The sequence below is a fragment of the Carassius gibelio genome, chromosome A2, assembly GCF_023724105.1.
Source record: "Carassius gibelio isolate Cgi1373 ecotype wild population from Czech Republic chromosome A2, carGib1.2-hapl.c, whole genome shotgun sequence".
NCBI lineage: Eukaryota > Metazoa > Chordata > Actinopteri > Cypriniformes > Cyprinidae > Carassius > Carassius gibelio.
Window position 1 is genome coordinate 19,876,046 of NC_068372.1, and position 19,499 is coordinate 19,895,544.

Below are 19,499 nucleotides of genomic sequence, written 5' to 3' on the forward strand. Positions count from 1 at the left end.
GTCTCTCGAGACTTGCCCGCTCTGCAGCCCCACCTGCTGGCCGAAACAAAATTAGACGTCCGTCTTCACTGAGATTCCTCCGAGTCATTTAAATGTTGTCTTGACTTTTAATTCTCATTCTAATGTGTTATTTATTGTATTAACACTCCATGCCAGATGAACTTATATGCCTACATGCAGGAAAGATGTAATGACGAAGACGGCCATTTGATCCCCCTGTCCCGTGCTCTGACCTACCTGGCAAGCTCTTCTCTGAACCTGAACTCTATTTTAGGCATCTCTGTGTTGTTCTGCCGTGCGTTCCTGTGTTTTTCTGCACGCACCAGCTGACGTTCAGAAGAGGAGTGGCTTTTATGCGCCGACCGTCCCCCACGTGTTGTTAAGGAAAGGATGATGATTTAAGTACAGTTAACCGAGTGGCCATCTACAGCAGAATTGCGGCTGGCCAATCGACTCCATGCATACGGCTTTATACTCGTGTCGCACTTAATCTCCGCGGCCGATTATATGCATTTATTTTTCCTCTCCACTGACGGGTGAACAATGGAGAAGCCGTCAGCAGAAATTTCTGGCGACCCTCCTATTTTCCCATGCACCAGATCATTGTTTATGATGCTGTTGTTGTGTAGGAGGGCAGGGACGGACCTGATCTCGTCGGATTTCTGCTAGAAAACACTCAGAGCTCGACGGGCTGTGACCGGCCTCGCATCCTTCCAGATCCGAGCCGCTGTTGTTGGCAGTGCTGCTGCTCTCCTCCCGGCGAACATGGTGGAATTCCCGGTACTCACGCATTACTGGACTCTTATCCGATTCCTGGTGCCGCTGGCCATAACCAACATAGCCATCGACCTCGGCGAACAGGCAAGTGTGAATGAATTGTGCATCAAAATACAAGGCTGCATGACGTAAGATTGGTTGTGTATCCTTGGAGCTAGACTCTGCAGCAATGGGCATCCATCAGATTATTAAAGCTCTGTTTATCAGTCGCCTCGGAATATGTAATATGATATGAACGTAATTTATAGGTTAGGTCGACCCTGTGGTTTTATTCCCTAAGGAAACTTTGAAACGGTGGCCCTTCGTAAACAAGCATCATCACAAACAACAGGAGCCGGTCAGCTGTGTTCGTCAACAGCTGGCCATACAGCGCATCCAATGACGTGTGTCCCACTGAACAATGCACTTTTGGATGGGCTGATTTTGTTGTCACCTCAGCGTGAACTAACTTGTTTTTGTCAACCATTAAGGAATGCTTAGTTTTTCTAACAGTATTTACATGTCTAAAGTGAGACGGCTATAAAAATCTTAAACCCTTGGCTGATTAAATGTTTAATTCATGTAATTCAAATCTCATTTTGATGCTCTTATGTTTCTTCATTGTCCATATTGAAAAGTCTTTCTTAATATTATGAGATTAGTGTCCCTGTCATTTTTACTGAAACAATTAATAGATCGAGAAAGACTGACAATCGGTTTGACCAGTGTTTTTCAGATATTCACCCTTTTCAGCCTAATTGGTTGTTGGTTCCTCAATATTAGGTTTATAAATAAATTTATACAATTTTTAATAATACATTTGTATAATTATTGAACTTTCAAAATGAAGTAATTTATTCTTCATCAAGAAATGTGTAGCTTAATTGCATAATTGGGTAACACTTTAGAATAAGGTTCCATTAGTTAATTTTAGTTAATGTATTAATTAACATGAACAAACAATGAATAATACATTTATTACTGTATTTATTCATCTTCGTTAATGTTATTTAATGAAAATACATTTATTCATTGTTAGTTCATGGTAATTCACAGTGCATTAACTAATGTTAACAAGCACAATAATGCATTAGTAAATGGTGAAATTAACATGAACTAAGACTTATAAATGCTGTAGAAGGATTGTTCTTGCTTAGTTCATGTTAACGAAAGTAGTTAACTAACATTAACTAATGGAACCCTATTCTAAAGTGTTACCCATAATGGTAATGCAAATATTGTTAGAGTATAATGAAAAGTAATGATTGCAACCCTTTACACACAACTTGGCAATATAATCACCATTGGCTAGTAATTTTTTTTGTTTAGTCGCCATACTGATAATATTTTACACACACTCACAAACACACATTTATATATATAGAAACTTGGAAACCATGTATGAATGCTTATTCGTCATTTTAACTAAACATAGGACTGGTGGTGATATTGTTGGCCATTCAGGGTTTCTTTAAAAAAATAAAAATAATAATAGAAATAGATAATAGTAATTATTACTAAAAGATAAAACTAAGCCTACTAGTTCTTCTGCGGTACTAACAATATACACCACACTAGGGTTGATGTGCTGCTGGTTTCATGAATATTAAACACGTTGTTAGCGTTCCTTCGAACTGATTTGCTAAACTCAAAACAGGGTCGGTAATAGATGAGCACCAGACAATGGTATTGCCGTTTGCGCATTAACCCCACCCACTACCAGAGAAATTGAGAGATCTTCTGCTTGTTTTTAAAGCTGAATAATTCTAAATGAACTCTGTTATTTTGACAGGAAAAAATTTAACAAAGAGTGGTTTATATAAAACGCGTCGATTTAGCATTGTATGAAAGGCTCTTTCTCTTTGTATGTGTGAAAACCATAGACTGAATAAAAACATGGACGTAGTGTCCGTGACGTCACACGTAGACTCCTAAAGAGAGTTTTTGAAGCTCTAAGTGTGCAGAGCAGGCCGTCGCCATCTTGGCAGCGCGTCACCGCGTGGCTCTCCCGACAATCGAAAATGGGCAAAAAGGCAGGAGCTGGTTGCTGAAGTCACGCCCACCTAGCGCGACAGCAGTGACAGCAGCGGCAATCCACCTGTCATTCAAGTGACCACGCCCTTAATTATGCAGAACTTTAAGGCTTAATATAATTTAAACTGATGAGTTATAAATAAAATTCACCCCCTTCACAGTTATCATGAAGAGCAAAATATAGCTATATATAATATTAGCTATATAGACCAAACAAATTATTTGCACCAGGTAGGGCTGTGCAAAAAATCGAATGCGATTTTCATTTTATTTGTATTGGGGTTGCTTCAAACCGCGGACATGAAGAACAATCACAGACTTGGCAACACTGGTTCAGGTGGAGCGGCAGTTACTACACAGAGCCGTAGTCTACCGACAATCTACACAAAATCGTTTTCAAAATCGACAAAGTATCACCTGCGATTTTAACATCGATTTTGTGTAGATTGTCAGTGAATTACAGCTCGGTGTAGTAAATGCCAACCAGTTTTGCCAAGTCTGGGGTTGTTTTTCATGTCTGCGGGTCAAAGCGACCCCAATACAAATAACGTGATATTTAGCCCCTAAATGCGAATTTTACCAAGGCAACCCTGCTAAAAAACTTATATTGTAACCCCGGGAAGCAATTTTTATCGGGGAGCCTCCTGGAAGCGCGATTGGACATGAAAATCGCATTCAATTTTTTGCACAGCCCTAGCACCAGACTGTGAACATGTTTTTTTCTGCTGTAAAGTTGGGCATTTCAACATAGGGTGTCTATGGGATTGACTCTCTTTTGCAGCCAGCCTCAAGCGGCCAGTCAATGAATTGCAGTTTTTTTTCACTTCCTTGTTGGCTTCATGAGAGAGAGTGGGAGGTTGCTGCTCGGTGAAAACAGTGCTCTCAGCAAAAAGCTGTGTGCCTTCACTCTAGAGTTTACGGTGCATCAAACACAGGTGCGCTGCACATCCATTGAGATGAACTGAAAAAATACAGATCGCTTGATGGAGAGTGAAACTCTGAAGCACTCGGTCAGTGTTCGGCGAGTGAAATATATATGTACGAAACTTATAATAGCCTCTAACTCACACACTGGCAATTAAAATCTAAGAATTTACTAGCCAATGGCTAACCATATTATACATCATTTATTTGCCCAGAGTAAAAAATATTTTCGCAATGTAGAGGGTTGGGTTGTATAATGCATTATCAGTTGATCTTAAATCTAAAAATATTAGATTCAACTGTTGCAATTGACCGCTGTGGAGGAAATGTAGTGTGCTGATGCAATCCCTCAGTTTTCACAAGAGCACGTTTACATGCACACCAGTAAGCTGATAACTCACAAATATCAGCTTATTAAAATAACAAGTTTTCCCTGTTTACATGCACATCAGTAACCTGACAATGCAAGTAAGCTGCGTTCACATGACTTCATTAATAAATCAGGTTATTTTCCTGTAGTGACGTCAAAATATAAGCATTTGCGTATCGGACTCAAGAGTATTTAATACATTTGTCAGTTGTGATGTTAAATTAAGCTTGCAACATGTCAACTTGCAACATGTCGGGAAATTTATATTTTACATAAATAAATGCATTGTCACTGAACCACTTCTGCTTCTGCTACACAAGATGCGAACACATTTTAATAATTTTCAGAGTCATGAAAAGCCAAGACATTTGCTCAGTCTAGATGTGCTTAAATCTGCAATAACTATGCGTTCCTGTCACGTATCACACATTCGCACTTCTTTAAGCCGACAGAAAGCAGGTTATTGTATAGCTATACATGCCGTGCGAAATCAGAGAAAGAGGCAAAAAACTACCTGTTGTGACCGGTCTATGCTTATGCCATTTATGACCTTAAGAAAATGAGTTACCGGGTTTACGTGACCAAGTTCGTTTTCAGCTTAAGCATAATCGGATTAAGAACATGCATGTAAACGCACAATTGTGTGGTTTTTTTTTTTTTTGGTAAATATAGAGTGGAATATAAGAATATAAAAAAAAAATGTATTGGATTTGATGGCCTCAAGCCACTACACTGAACACTGTTTGATTTTTGTAAAACTGGAATAAAATATTACCATTCAAATTTTGATAAATACAAATTAGTTTTTCAGAATCACTAATGGGAGGGAAACAATGTGAGCAGGTACTCTAAGAGCCCATCTGCCCACAGTAACGAAATATCATTATCTCTCTGCACATTGTTCTTAGCCGTTGGAGATGAAGTGACAGACAAAAGTCAGAGTAAGACGGTTGCAGAAGATAAGGAGAAGAACTGTACATTCACACATCCTTTTGACGTTATCTGTTATTGTACAGGTCTTGCTGCTTCCTAATTCTGCAACTGACTATCTACTGTAGTATCATCCAAATGAAATCTTAAGATTTAAACATAAGCAGAGTTCTCTTGAAACTGCAAATATTACAGAGTGGTGCCACCAGGTTAGTCTAGGACAGGTCAGAAAAGGTTATTAACGGTTATTAGAACATCTCACCATTTTCCAACAGGTTTGACATCTGACACATTTCCATATCATCTTATCATGTGTTGATGGGGATATATTCTGGCATGTGACAATAAAGCTGTAAAATTGTTCATAATACAGTTGGTCATCATTGAGATTATTCAAGATTACGAGGTATATTGTTTATTGTGTTTCTCTCGAGAAAGGTCCATGAATGAATGTAATTTTATAACAAGTCTTCCTCTTTCTGCATTTCACTCTTGCTTAATATCATTTAGACATCTGACACACTGTGCATTGTGAAACTGTGAAGTTTGTATTTTCACACATAATTTGGCTTTAAAAGACAGAAACTCTGTAAAGAGACAGTTCTGGGTCAGTGGTCCTATGAAACATGAACTTCTCCAGTAAAGCAAACTGGTCCTGAGTTCTGGACAAGCCATGAAAGGCATTTAGTCAACTGATACAGAGGTTCTGTTGTATATTATGGGTGTAAAACCTTCTTTGAAAAGAGGAATCCCATGAGGAGTTTCATTTCATCCCTCAACATCAGAAAATAAATGTTTTAAGATAAATGTAAATCTAGATTATCTGTTTTTGTTTTTTTGTACTCACTCACTCTACTAATCTGTCTTCTGTGATGCTGAAAAAATGGAATTTCTGATGAATTTGTATAATTTCTGTCACTCTCTATAGGCTCTGAACAGGGGTATTGCGGCAGTCAAAGAGGATGCCGTGGAAATGCTGGCCAGTTATGGTCTGGCCTATTCCCTCATGAAGTTCTTCACAGGCCCTATGAGCGATTTCAAGAACGTAGGGCTGGTGTTTGTCAACAGCAAACGGGACAGAGCCAAGGCAGTCCTCTGTATGGTCGCCGCTGGAACCGTGGCTATTATTTTCCACACTCTTATTGGTCAGTATATCAATGTATCATTTCCTCACTCCGCTTTTGGGAAGTTGTGGCCTAGTGGTTAGAGAGTTTGACTCCTAACCCTAGGGTTGTGGGTTAGAGTCTCGGGCCGACAATACCACGATTTGAGCAAGGCACTGATTGCTCCCTGAGTGCTGCAGCATAAATGGCTGCCCACTGCTCTGGGTGTGTGTTCACGGTTTGTGTGTGTATGTTTACCGCTGTGTGTGTGTGCACTTTGGATGGGTTAAATGCAGAACACAAATTCTGAGTATGGGTCACCATACTTGGCTGAATTTCACATCATTTCACTTCTGGTCTTGCATGTCTAGGTTGTATTAAATGTATAGGGGATAGCGCATCGCTTTGCACTTTTCTAAACAAACGCATCCCGATGGTAGGCTTAGTGAGCAATGTTTTGACTGGAGAAGGACCTCCTTTTAGCTCAAGTGGACTGAATCACTCAGACCCCACTCACCACTGCAGATGTAACTGTAAAAAAACTCATTACACAAAGGAACATTATGTTCCAAGCACATTCCCATCCACAGGTAACTACATGCCTGTTCTGTGTACTCTGTGAATGGAGAGGCGTCTCTCAAACAAACTATATTTAAGCTCACAGAGGTAGATCACCATTTTTTTCAGGTTTTCATTCGCCCTCTATGATTCTATTGTCCTTAAACAAATTGTGCAAAATACTGCACTCCTACTCGGCAGGAAATACGTTCTGCCACCCATATTTACCAAATTACAAATACTTAAGTTTGTGGGATTTGGTTGAAAATGGTTCACTCATCTTGAAACACTCTATTTATACAATATAATCCAAAAATTAATATGAACATTATATAAACATTAAAGCAAATTTACCCTGAGAAAACAGCTTCTATACCCCAGATACATTTGCATTTAGTCAAATAGCTATTTACATACAAACCTAGAAATCAGAGCCATTTTCAGCCGCTCAGCAGTGCCCATATGGTTACTGCTATGAGTGCATGGAGAAGGAATGTAACCACGGTAACCCTGAGGGATATAGAATAGAAATCACCACCTTCTTGGAAAAAGGCAGGAATTTTTAATCACTAACCACCTCCTGTCTGCCACATGTAATGATGTGCTTTTAAATGAAGGACTTATGTTCTGTTAGCATAACATGGAGACTCCCCATCATCTTGAGTGTGGTCTCAGACATATTATGGCTGTCTGTGCAGTCAGAGAGTTTGGTAGAGTGCTGTCATCCATCTGTGGATCACGTCACTGCACACATTCCTGGGAAAAGTGGAAAGAAACAGGAGAAATGAGAAACACGACAACTTCTAGTTCCTTGCATGTTATTTGTACCAAGTTTAACAGCAAAAGAGTCAAGAATGTTATATATAATATTGTATATTTTGTTATATTATATTAGAACATTTGTATCCTAGGCATTTTATTTGTTCAAGTTTTAACAGCAAAGCCATAATTTGTTTCTTTTATATTACATTACATTTACTATCTATCCATTCTCCAAACAGGTTATTCTATGTTATGTTGTGGGAATGCTGAAACCTAGTCCAGCATTATAGTATAGTATAATATAGTATAGTATAGTATAGTATAGTATAGTGTAGTATATTATAGTATATTATTGAATGTTATATGGCATCATGTTATATAATTATTTATTATAATACATATTCATCTTGTTCTCATTTTTCCTTGTTTAGCCTACACAAATCTGGGCTATTACATCATTAACAAACTGCATCACGTGGATGAGTCTGTGGGGAGTAAGACCCGGAAGGCGTTTCTCTATCTGGCTGCTTTTCCTTTACTTGACGCCGTGGTGAGTGTATCGTGACGTCTCAACCCTGGATATTTTGCTGTAGTATCATAATGTGTTCTTGCTCTGACCGCCAGATCTGGCTCGTCTGCCCGGCACAGATGGCATAGAGTATGTGTGTATAAGCCAGCGTGATAAGGCCATGCATCAGAGCCTGTTCAGATCTAGAAATCATCAAGCTCCTTTGGATGAATAACAGCTCACGCGAACATCCTGTGCCTCTCAACGGAGGTTAAGCTGCAGCAGTGTTTTGTTCAAAGTGTTAAGTATCAAGAGAGTGTACCCAGTTAACGGGGGTCCATGACCCCTAGGGGATGAAATGTGGCATTGCAGGGGGGTTGCCAATTATTGCTTTAAACTCTCTTTTTTTATTTAATATTAATTTTAACAAAACTAAACATAAGAAGCTAAAATTCTACAACTTTTTTTCAAAGTCACTTCAAAAGTCATTGATTTCTTTTTCATATAAATGTATAAAAGATTAAGCCGCTTGTTTAGAACTAGCATCATTATGTGCAACCTATTAGAATGATTTCTGAAGGATCATGTGACGCTTAAAGACTGGAGAACCTGAAGATTCAGCTTTTCAGTCACAGGAATACATTTAATTAAAAAAGGAAGAAAAAAATCACAATATTGATGCACATGAATAATGCATTAATGGCTTTGCAAGGTTACGGTAGGTGTATTATATAATAACAAAAATGGGACTTTAGGACTAAAATGTACCCACTATTTAATATAATATGTAACGGGGTCCCTCTCTTTCTTTCTATCCATTAAGGAGTGCTTGGCCTGGATTAGCATATTGTATTGTGCATGTGACAGTTAGCTCATGTCTGTGGTTTCAGGCCTGGACTCATGCTGGAATCCTTCTGAAGCACAAGCACAGTTTCCTGGTGGGATGTGCGTCTATTTCTGATGTCGTTGCACAGGTATGTGTCGAATTCATCAAATCAGCATTTCATTGCTTGATTTATGTCTTCTTAAAATCATTTCAGTATTGGTATGTTTATGAAAATGTGAATATAGTGTATGAAGGATAATTGAAGTGAACGTAATTGGTTATGTTTCTGTGGATGTCATAGTAATAGTGTATTTAGTTTTTATTAAAGATGTATTTGGGTCTGAATTAATAGTAGAGTCTGTGTGTGCCACGAGAACGGCTATATTTATCACTGTCATTGTAATCAGGTTACACAGTTGTGCTTCTCTCTCTCTCTCTCTCTCTCTCTCTCTAGATCGTGTTTGTTGCTATTTTGCTTCACAGTCACATGGAGTGCGTGGAGCCCTTGTTGATCCCAATCCTTTCTCTGTATATGGGTGCCTTGGTACGCTTCACTGTTGTTGGTTTGGGTTACTACAAGAAAGTTCATGATAATATCCCAGTCTCCAGTGGACCTGAGGTTGGGGTATGTCCAGTGACTCTCTTTACACCAATTCAACCTATGTGACCTTCTCAGTTCAGTTTCACATCTACCTTGGTCAGATTCTGTACCAATTATTTCTTGCTCTGCCCCATCAAACCTGTGAGAATCCTAAAACTGTGCTATGTACTGAGCCTCATTCTGTGTAATAGGGTGATGCCACTATTAAAAAGATGCTAAGCTTTTGGTGGCCGTTGGCTCTCATCCTGGCTACGCAGAGGATTAGCAGACCCATCGTCAACCTGTTTGTGTCTCGGGATCTGAAAGGAAGCATAGCTGCCACAGAGGTTAGTGTGTCCCATGGCAAGAACACGCATGCCTTTACAGTATTTAGATTAAATTTAGCAATTCATTCACAGTGAAATTCTGCTTCTTTTGCTATGAATATATACTGAAATGGTTGGGGAAACCAGTTTTTATTTTATTTGAAGTGCAATCAGATGAAAACAGAGCAGCACTTGAATAAGAATTGTGACATTTATTATTTTAGTTGGGACTACAGAAATGGTAAATGCATATATAGTGTCAATATTTAATTATGCATCCAGTGAATAAAATAAATATTATAAACTAAAACTATTAAAAATAGTCTTCAGTAATTTAATAATCCTGAAATAAAGTGAATTATAAATATTAGATTAAAGATGATATTAGACGTAAACTTAAAATGTTGAAATGTTGCCTTGGCAACTATCTGAACTAAAATTAATTTAAGATAAAGTACTAAAATTACTAAAATAACACTGAAGTAAAATAATTGAAGCTAATTAGAAATGTTTAAATAGATATAAATGAAAACAAAATAAAAGCTAATTCAAAGTATTGATAAATACTACAATAATATATAATTAATTCTAAAATAACACTGAATAAAACTAATTTTAGCATAGTTGTTAATGTGGCATAACTGCAACTCATCTGCATCCATTGCTTTATAGGCCAACTTAACACTGAAGGACAATTGTTTTTCACCTCATACCTACTGTAATATACTGTATAAACTAGGTTTAAACAATAAATAAACAATTTGAAGTTGTCCAAAGATTCTTAGCAATACATATTTCAAATCAAAAATTACATTTTGATATACAGTATTTACGGCAGGAAATTTACAAAATATCTTCATGGAACATGATCTTTACATATTATCCTAATGATTTTTGTCATAAAAGAAAAATGGATAATTTTGACCCATACCATGTTTTTTTGGCTGTTGCTAAAAATATACCCCAGTGACTGAAGACTGGTTTTGTGGTCCAGGGTCACATATGTTACGTCACTCAGCTCCTCTACAATAGAAGCATTCATTATAAACAGATGAAATTGTGAGTGTTTAATGTTACCATCATCTCACCATTGTTTTCCAGGCTGTCGCAGTTCTCACAGCAACATATCCAGTGGGTCATATGCCATATGGATGGCTCACTGAACTCAGAGCTGTTTACCCTGCTTTTGACAAGGTAAATGTTGTTGTTTTCCCTCTAACTAACAATGTTTTTAATCCTTAATCATACAGTTCTCTGAATGTTTAATACTAATCATCCTCCACGTATTTACTTGAGTTAAAATGACAGCATCTTCTTCTAACTTTGTCTCATACCCCTAAGGGATGACAAAATTAGTTTATGTCTTATGCCTTTTTTTGTGTACTAATGCTGCAGCATGTCTATTATCTTGTTGTACTTCATGACAAAGCAATTATTTTTGGGGTAAACAGAGCGGGTTCATGGAGACAGAGCTGCAGCTGGAGTCCCAGAGACTGTAATTAAAAAAGAGGCACAGTATTGTGGTGTTATTTATGGTTGTTTGCCCTGAGAAAAAGGATCAGAAGGAACAACGATTAGGAAGTCATCGGGAAGTGAGGGATCATTCTCTGGCCACAGGTGTCTGGCTAACTATGAATAAAAATGATCTACACTGCCGTTCAAATGTTTGGGGTCTGTAATATTTTTGAATGAAGTGTCCTATGCTCACCAAGGCTGCATTTATTTAATCAAACTGTAAGATTGTGAAATATTATTGTAATTTAAAATTAGGCAGTGGCTATTTGCACTAAGTATAAATAGCAATTATATTTGATGTACACTAAGTGCAAATAACTTATTTTCTTAGCGATAAATGATATTTACACTAAGTGTAAATAGTAATTCGATTCTGTTTACACTAAGTGCAAATATCATTTCCATTGGTTACCACAGGTTTTAAATATCTTTGTAGCGGTTCCCGCAGGCAGAAATTCCTCCTATTACCCACGGCACAAAAATTGTCTTATTTATTAAGACATTTTATTAATTATTTTAATTACATAGGCTACTATTCCATTGAATTACATACTCATATTATGCATTATTGTGCATTGTAAATGATGCAAAATGACAGCATTTAAATTATAGAGTTCTCCTTGCTTTGTCAAATAGTGTCTCAGTGAATGGGACACATTTTTCTGATACTAAATCTATACTGTATATTGAATACTATCAGAAACAATAGTTTCAACTAGGCAGGCTACTGGTACTTAATGTAAATAGACACTCCATTAAAATATACTGTTTTCTATTTTAATATATTTTAAAATGTAATTTATTGCTGTGATGGCAAAGCTGAATTTTTATTCATTTGCAGTCATTACACCAGTGTCACATGATCCTTCAGAAATCATTCTAATATGCTGATTTTGTAACATAATATAAATGTCTTTACTGTCACTTTTGATCAATTGAATGCATCCCTGTTTAATAAAAACATGCATTTCTTTAAATCTTTCTAAATGCTCAAAACACCCCTCTTACATTGTACATTTTTCTGACAAAGAAATGAACAGCTTTCTTGACATCTGCGACATCTGTTTGTCTTTGTTCTTATTTTCCAGAATAACCCAAGCAACAAGTTAGCCAGCAGCGGGACAGTGGTGACAAAGTCCCACATCAAGCGCTTCACTTTTGTTTGTTTGGCTCTTTCCATAACAGTAAGTTCATCCACCATCTCTTCTCTCTCCGTCTGGCTTTAATAACACTTGTTTCATATTTTAGTAACAGCGGTTACTGAAGTTTAGCAAGTTTAAAGGTGCTGTGGGAGTCACATTCTTTGTTTAGCTAATCAGAAAGAAGATATTTCTAACTGTCAGTCATAGCAGCCCATACATGGAAAGCAGGAAAATGAAAGTGTGGTAGATAGAGCTTGCTGTACTACATTTGATTTGAAACTTTATTTGTGACCATTGACAAACTATGTTCTATACACTATGAATATGAGTAGTATGAGTTCTGTTGCTTCATTGCCATTTACAGCTTCTCTCCCAAACTAGCCTAATCTGTATACATCACACTAATCAGTACACATTTCCTTATAATTAAATTGTATAGTCCCCTGAATATAAAAAATGCAGTTAACAAAATCCATATGCTCTTATTCAGCTACTAAACACGTAGTTGTAAAGCCATAAGGAGTGCATTAGGACAGAGTGACTTGATATTGTGAGTGCTTTTAGAGTCAGTCTAAATGATTAATTGATGCTCTCTGCCTCTGTAACAGGGTCAGATCTTCCCTTCCTGACCTAGATTAAAGCCTTCATAGTATTCAACTGCAGCTATCATTTTTACACCATCATTTCACCTCTCTGACAGTTATATGGAGGGAGAATCATGATTGCACGAGTCTGTGTCACTCATACAGCACGGCTTCTGTTTAATCTCGTATCTAATCGCTATATAGTTGTGCCCTGATTTTCTCCTCTTAAGTGAAATGTTTCATGAATGCATTGCTATGGATAAATACTAGGGTTTCGTCGTTTTTTTGAAATTAATCACTCAAAGGCATCAAGGCGTGATTTTTTTTTTTTTTTAAGTTGCATGTCCCCTTAGGACTTTTTTTGTAAATAAAGTGTCATTGATGGTTGGTCTATGTTACTGAATGATTGAGTTTTCCTTCTCCCAACTTGTCTGGTCATGTCTGTCTGTGCACACACTTCCAATTCCAGGGCTCTTAGTCGCATTTCAAAGGCTTTTCTCCGGCCAGACACTGTAGATATAAACAGTTATGAGTGTAAATGATAGTGTTTTGATAGCTGTGTAATGAGGGTAAGTATAATATACTTGCTTATGTGTGCTGGATCTAAAATCAACATGCATACTATATTACATTCCCCCTAGATAACCAGAAAAAACAGTGCCATTTCACAGAAATAACCAGAATAACCTTTTTTTTTTTTTTTTTTTTTTTTTTTTTTGTATACATTTTCCTAATTTGAGTTTTCACTTACTTCCTACGTCATGTCTGGATAGCTCCATTCAGGTTAGTGTGTTTTTCTCTGTGCAGCTCTGTTTTGTGGTGTTCTGGGCACCACACATTTCCGAGAAGATCCTGGTGGACATCATTGGAGTAGATCATGCCTTTGCTGAGCTGTGTGTCACCCCTTTACGAATTTTCTCCTTCTTTCCCATTCCAGGTATTGCACTTTAAGTCAATTTCCATAAAAACAAGCATTCTACATTATTCTTTTAACATCCTGTAGAACGTACATAGAAAGTACAGTTTTAACCAGTAAGCCTACAACACTCTTAATCTTCACTGTCACGTGATCTTTCAGAAATCATTATAATATAATGATTTGCTGCTCAAGAGTCTTCTTCTTATTAGTTATTATTAATTTCTTAGTATTCATTTCTTATATTATAAGTTGTGCTGTTAAATGTTTTTATGGAAACTTACTATGGAAAATTTTTTTTTAGTAACATTTGAAATGTCTACTGTTACTTTTGATCGAATTAATGTCTCCTTGCAGAATAAAACTATTAATTTCTTTAATAAATAGACAAATTCCACAGACCCCAATCTTTAGTGTGTACTTTGTGAATGTCCCATTTTCAAATTCTGAGGAAATCTGCAAAGTTCTGTAGCTGCACATTCTGAAAAAATTCAGGGTCTGATGTGCAGTGCATCATCAGATAGACAGATGGACTTAGGAGGACCGGTTGCTCTTTGAAAATGCCTTTTGAAAAGTCAAAGGTCAAGAGTGGTCACAGAAACTGAGAGAGAAAGAACCACAATTTAGATTTACTGATAGCAACAACTGGCATGTAAAATATGTTTTCACATGATTGCTTGAGACAAATTTTGCATAAACTTTTTTTTTTTTTTTTTTATCATCAGTGACGATTCGAGCTCACCTGACTGGTTGGCTCATGACCCTGAAGAAGACCTTCGTCCTGGCGCCCAGCTCTGTCCTCCGCATCATTGTCCTCATTACCAGTCTCATAGTGCTGCCTTACATGGGGTAAGTTGTTTTTGACTCTACTCAAATGTTGAAGCATATTGGTCAATAGTCTTTTTACTTCAGTGCATCAAATTGTAGAAGACAATCTGTTAGAATGTATTTGAAAGCTGTCTGCTCCTCAATTTGTGCAGAGTACACGGAGCCACACTTGGTGTTGGATCCCTGCTGGCTGGTTTCGTTGGGGAGTCTACTATGGTTGCAATCGCAGCATGCTATGTCTACCGAAAGCAGGTACAATTACACAGAAGCCTGCCGTTTTTTTCTAACGATACACCTGCTTTTTATTTGATTAGTAAATGCAGTTAAAGTGTACCTTTTAACAATGCATCAGTGCACTGCTGTGGCAACTCCACAGACATGAATCTACAAACATTTCAACGTTCATTTCAATAGTGTATAGCATATTTTAAGCACACACACATACGGGAGACTGAGGGTAGTTATTTCAATAAACATAAAGTCTTGAATCAAAAGTCCAGTTACATAAGTGTGTTTTCTCTAGCAGTGGTTTGTATGCTGGCTTCAAAGTTCAATAATTTAGTCTTTCAACCTAACATTTTTCCTACAGCTGTTGAGTGAACTTTATTATTTATCACAATAAAGCACACTGACATATAAGGCAAGGGTCAACTATTTCATGAAGGTAGACTTTATTTGAGAAAATGCTGAACTGTGTCTCAGAAAGGATTTGTTTTCATACAGTATATGTCAGTTTGAGATTTGCCTTATTTTTATGGATGAAGATTGTCACATATTTTTAATTAATTAAATAGAATAGCTGCCTTTTAAATCAATGGTTTCATGTGTATACACTACGGTTCAAAGTTGGGGGTTAGTATGACTTTTATTCAGTAAAGATTGATTCATTTAATCATACACAACAGTCACAACATTGATGATGTTTCAAAACGTTTCTATTTCATAAAATGCTGTTCTTTTGAAGATTCTATTCGTCAAAGAATCCTGAAAAAATGTTTCATGTTTTTCACAAAAAGATTAAGCAGCACAACTGTTTTTAATACTGATGATAAATATTTCTTGAGCACCAAATCAGCATGTGGACACTTAATAATTTGTCATCACATGAATACATTGTATTAAAATAGAAACCAGTTACACTAAATTTAAATAACAGTTTTTGTATTTTTTATCATAAATAAATGCAACCCTGTTGAGATTGAAATTATTTAAAAAAACAAAAAAAACAAAAAATACAGTGTACGTTACACTATTCATTTATTAGTTATTTTATTAAGTTTAACTGAAATCCCATTAAATCATATGATTTCACAACTCCACTTTTGATTTGTAAATTAAACTTCCTTCTACAAATAACCTTTGTAAATAATTCTTCTTAATAATTCTTAATTCTTACTAGGCTTTTAGTAATGTTTTAAACATAATTTAGTTTGGTCCGTATTTCATAAATGAAGCGCAATGCTTTAGGAAAGATAATTCGCATTTTTCTTTCTGCTCACACAGAAGAAAAAGAAAGACTCCGATGAAGACATGACCATCGACGGGGAGGACTCTGCCCCCATGAACGAGTACAGGGGCAGGGGCCGCGTGGACGACATCGTGGAGTTTAGAGAAGAGGATGAGGAAGAGCTGGAGGAGGACTGAGCAGTGGATTCTAGGCTGTGCAGGATGTGTTGTGGGAATCAGGGCGGTGTTCTTATTGCTTACTGTCCCCCGCTGTCGCCCTTCCCCTCCTGCCGAAGCGAGAGCCCAGCTCACCTTTTCAGTGTGCACACAGTTCAAATAACCACAGAGGGAGATTTAGATATCGGTTGTCAAGACTACAGTCGTCTGCTGCAGCATATCTATGTTACAGTACACACGCAGACATACAAATGCGTACATGCGTCTTCCAGCTGCCGTCGGGAGATTTTATTTTCTGATGCAGGACAGTGAAGATATCGATTTGTACCAAAGCAATGTTGTGCATTAACTGCTTTTTATCTTATTTTTTTCTGTATGCTGATCTGTATGCCGTCCTATAATTCATGATTCTTCAAAGGAAAGACTATACTAAATGCAGTTACATCATCCACTTGGAATGTATTTTCTGTTTCTTCTTCTTCTTCTTCTTCTTCTTCTTTACTTCTAATATTTAACAGAAAGGACAGACTTGATAAGAGGTCCAGAGGCGGTGACCTGTGTTACTGCACAGTTTCAATATGTTTTTTTTTGTGGCTATTATCATTACAGGAAATGTCAACAAAGGATATAAATATATATTACAGATTTTTATTGGAATTGAGAATGAATTTGATGGACATCTTAGAAAACAGCACTTTCAGAGTGACAAATGGTTGAAGTTTATGGGTCATCTAGAGGACCTACATTTTTTTAAATATACATATCATATGTTGTAGGTGTATAAAATATACATTTTGTATGGGTGATGTTGTGAACTCTGTATATTGTAGGAAAAGAAAGAATTGGACTGTGTGTTTTCATAATTACGTCTATTGGAAGTATTTTTTTTGGGGGGGGGGGGGGGCATCTATTTTGTATCTCAGGATGTTCGGGATAGAAAATATTAAAGTACTATAAAGTCTGATTAACGATCCCTCCCAAATGAACTGTTTTCAAGTTTCTTCATGGGACATTGATACACAGCTACTGAGGATGTAGTGTTTGTTTCATTTAGATGATAGTGAAGTCTGGCTGAGCTTGTTCTGTATTTGAGATTTCCTGGACAATGCAAAGTCGTGATAGAAACGGTCATTATAGTTTCAAAAGGAAAGTCTTCAGTCCTCTCATTAAATGTGAAAATGTGGTTTAAAGTGGTCTATGGTGAGGTTCTTATGTTCTGTCTTCTATTAAAATGGAGTAAATGGTGTGTTTGTCACTTTTACTGCAGTTGATGAGAAGTCTGCTGCACAGAAAACAAAATTATATATCTAATACTCTAGAAAGCACATTATTTGCAATGTGATTGATGTAAAAATTTGTGAAAGTGATTTCACGATGCCCCCTACCGTGCAGTTTTGACACTGCCGTGACTTCTGAACACAGTGACCTAGTACACGAACAGCTGAGGGTCAGTGCAGGATTGAGGCACACATGCTCTGTGTGCATGATCAGTGAGCTCAAAGATAATAATAATAACATTATTCAACATAATAGGAACCTTTTTATTATTATTTATGAGCATTTTAGTACAGTTCCTAGTTTTTTTTTTTTTTGCTAATTAATAATAGTAATAATATCGCATAATACCCAATGCAATAAATAGATTATTTCTGTGATACATGAAACAAGATATTTTGAATAAGTATCAGTGTTTTTGTCCCTGTAATGAAAGTCAAAGGGGCCCAGTGTTATTTTGGACCCCACTGATTTTCATTGCATGATCAAAAACAGTTAAAACATCTAGAAAATATATTATAATGTGTTTTACAGTTGAATGACATAATGTCATTCAGGTTTAGAGTGACGAGGGTGCATAAACAGTGAAAGAGTTTCATGTTTACATGAACTATCCCTGTTTAACTTGATTCAGTGTTCTAGTTTAATCTATTTTCAGCCACACTGAGAAAATGGGGTAATGATTCACATCTATATTTTTTAACTTGAGCCAATGAAAAATAAATAAAAAATAAATTGAGCTATATGTGATCCTGTTACCTGGCAGACATTGACAAAAATCTGATGTGTGAATATGATGAGCACAGAAATGCTTGGTCTCCTCCCACAATGAAGTGCAGTAGATCCAGTTGTTTGTAACGTTTTAAATATGATATTTTTCTTACAAAAACACATGGATTCACTGCTGGATTTGAATTTAATTTTCTTCTTTTTTTTTCTTATTATTTTTTCTTATATTTCATTATTTGTATTTCATTTTGTATTTATTTATCTTTTTTTAAGAGTATGCCAGACCTACATTTCACTGCTTCTTGTATGTCATATAACTTGTACGTGACAAATAATATCTTGAATCTTGAGGTCTTTTACCCCATGGAGCCATGTGAGGCACTTTTTATAATGGATGGATGCGCTCTGTTTGACTACTTTTGGACTGTTGAAAAAAACACCTGCCTACTGCTATTATAAAGCTTGGAAGAGCAAAGATAATTTGTGAAATAATCCGATTGGATTCTTCTGAAAGAAGAAAGTCATACACACCAATGATGCCATGAGGGTGAATAAAACATGCATTTTTGGGTTAATTAACCCTTTAAGAGTCATGCTTTACTCTGGAACATGCAGTGCAACAGATTATTATTTAAAAGGAATATCTCTTTACACCAGGATATTTTCAGATCATTATTAAAATGGTGGGACAGATTAGACTGAAATTGCAAGGCAAAACTGGATTAAGGAAAAAAAAATTCATACGTTTCATTGGTTTGCCACATTTTATGACATGCAGAAATCATGTAGAATACCAGTAAAGAAAATAACATGCAACATTTTTACCCTTTTTAAGACTAGTTGGTTCCGGAGGTTCCACTTATTTTGCCATTGGGATTTTAAAGTCTTCGTGTTCAGCAAAACAAATAAATTTGTACAGGCTTTTAACAGTTTAATACAGGAAGTTATTTTGAATGTTCGTAACCAAAACAGTTGAGGAGCACCATTTACTTTTAACTTTCATGTTTGATTACGAACATTTTTCAAAATTTCTTCCACTTGTGGGTGAAGGACAATTTTCATTTATTGGTAGATGTCCTTTTAACAAAACAAACAACTTTAATAGTGTATGTACATATCTGTGTTCAGTTGTTATAAAGTTATTAAGTAATGCAATATTTTGTTTTTTCCCAACCATCCAGTGAAATTGAAGATATTGTGAAAGAAATTG

At 36.5% G+C, this 19,499-nt stretch overlaps 1 protein-coding gene across 1 annotated transcript; it reads left to right on the forward strand.

Moving 5' to 3' along the window:
- The first annotated feature begins 331 nt into the window (after positions 1-331).
- Positions 332-17,475, forward strand: LOC128030394 (progressive ankylosis protein homolog B). Its single transcript, XM_052617979.1, has 12 exons — positions 332-861; positions 5,943-6,159; positions 7,869-7,987; positions 8,836-8,919; positions 9,226-9,396; positions 9,564-9,698; positions 10,779-10,871; positions 12,281-12,376; positions 13,726-13,855; positions 14,560-14,683; positions 14,815-14,914; positions 16,166-17,475. Exons 1-12 carry the CDS (start codon positions 766-768, stop codon positions 16,304-16,306), a joined length of 1,506 nt encoding a protein of 501 aa, XP_052473939.1. The 5' UTR covers positions 332-765; the 3' UTR covers positions 16,307-17,475.
- The last annotated feature ends 2,024 nt before the right edge of the window (positions 17,476-19,499 follow it).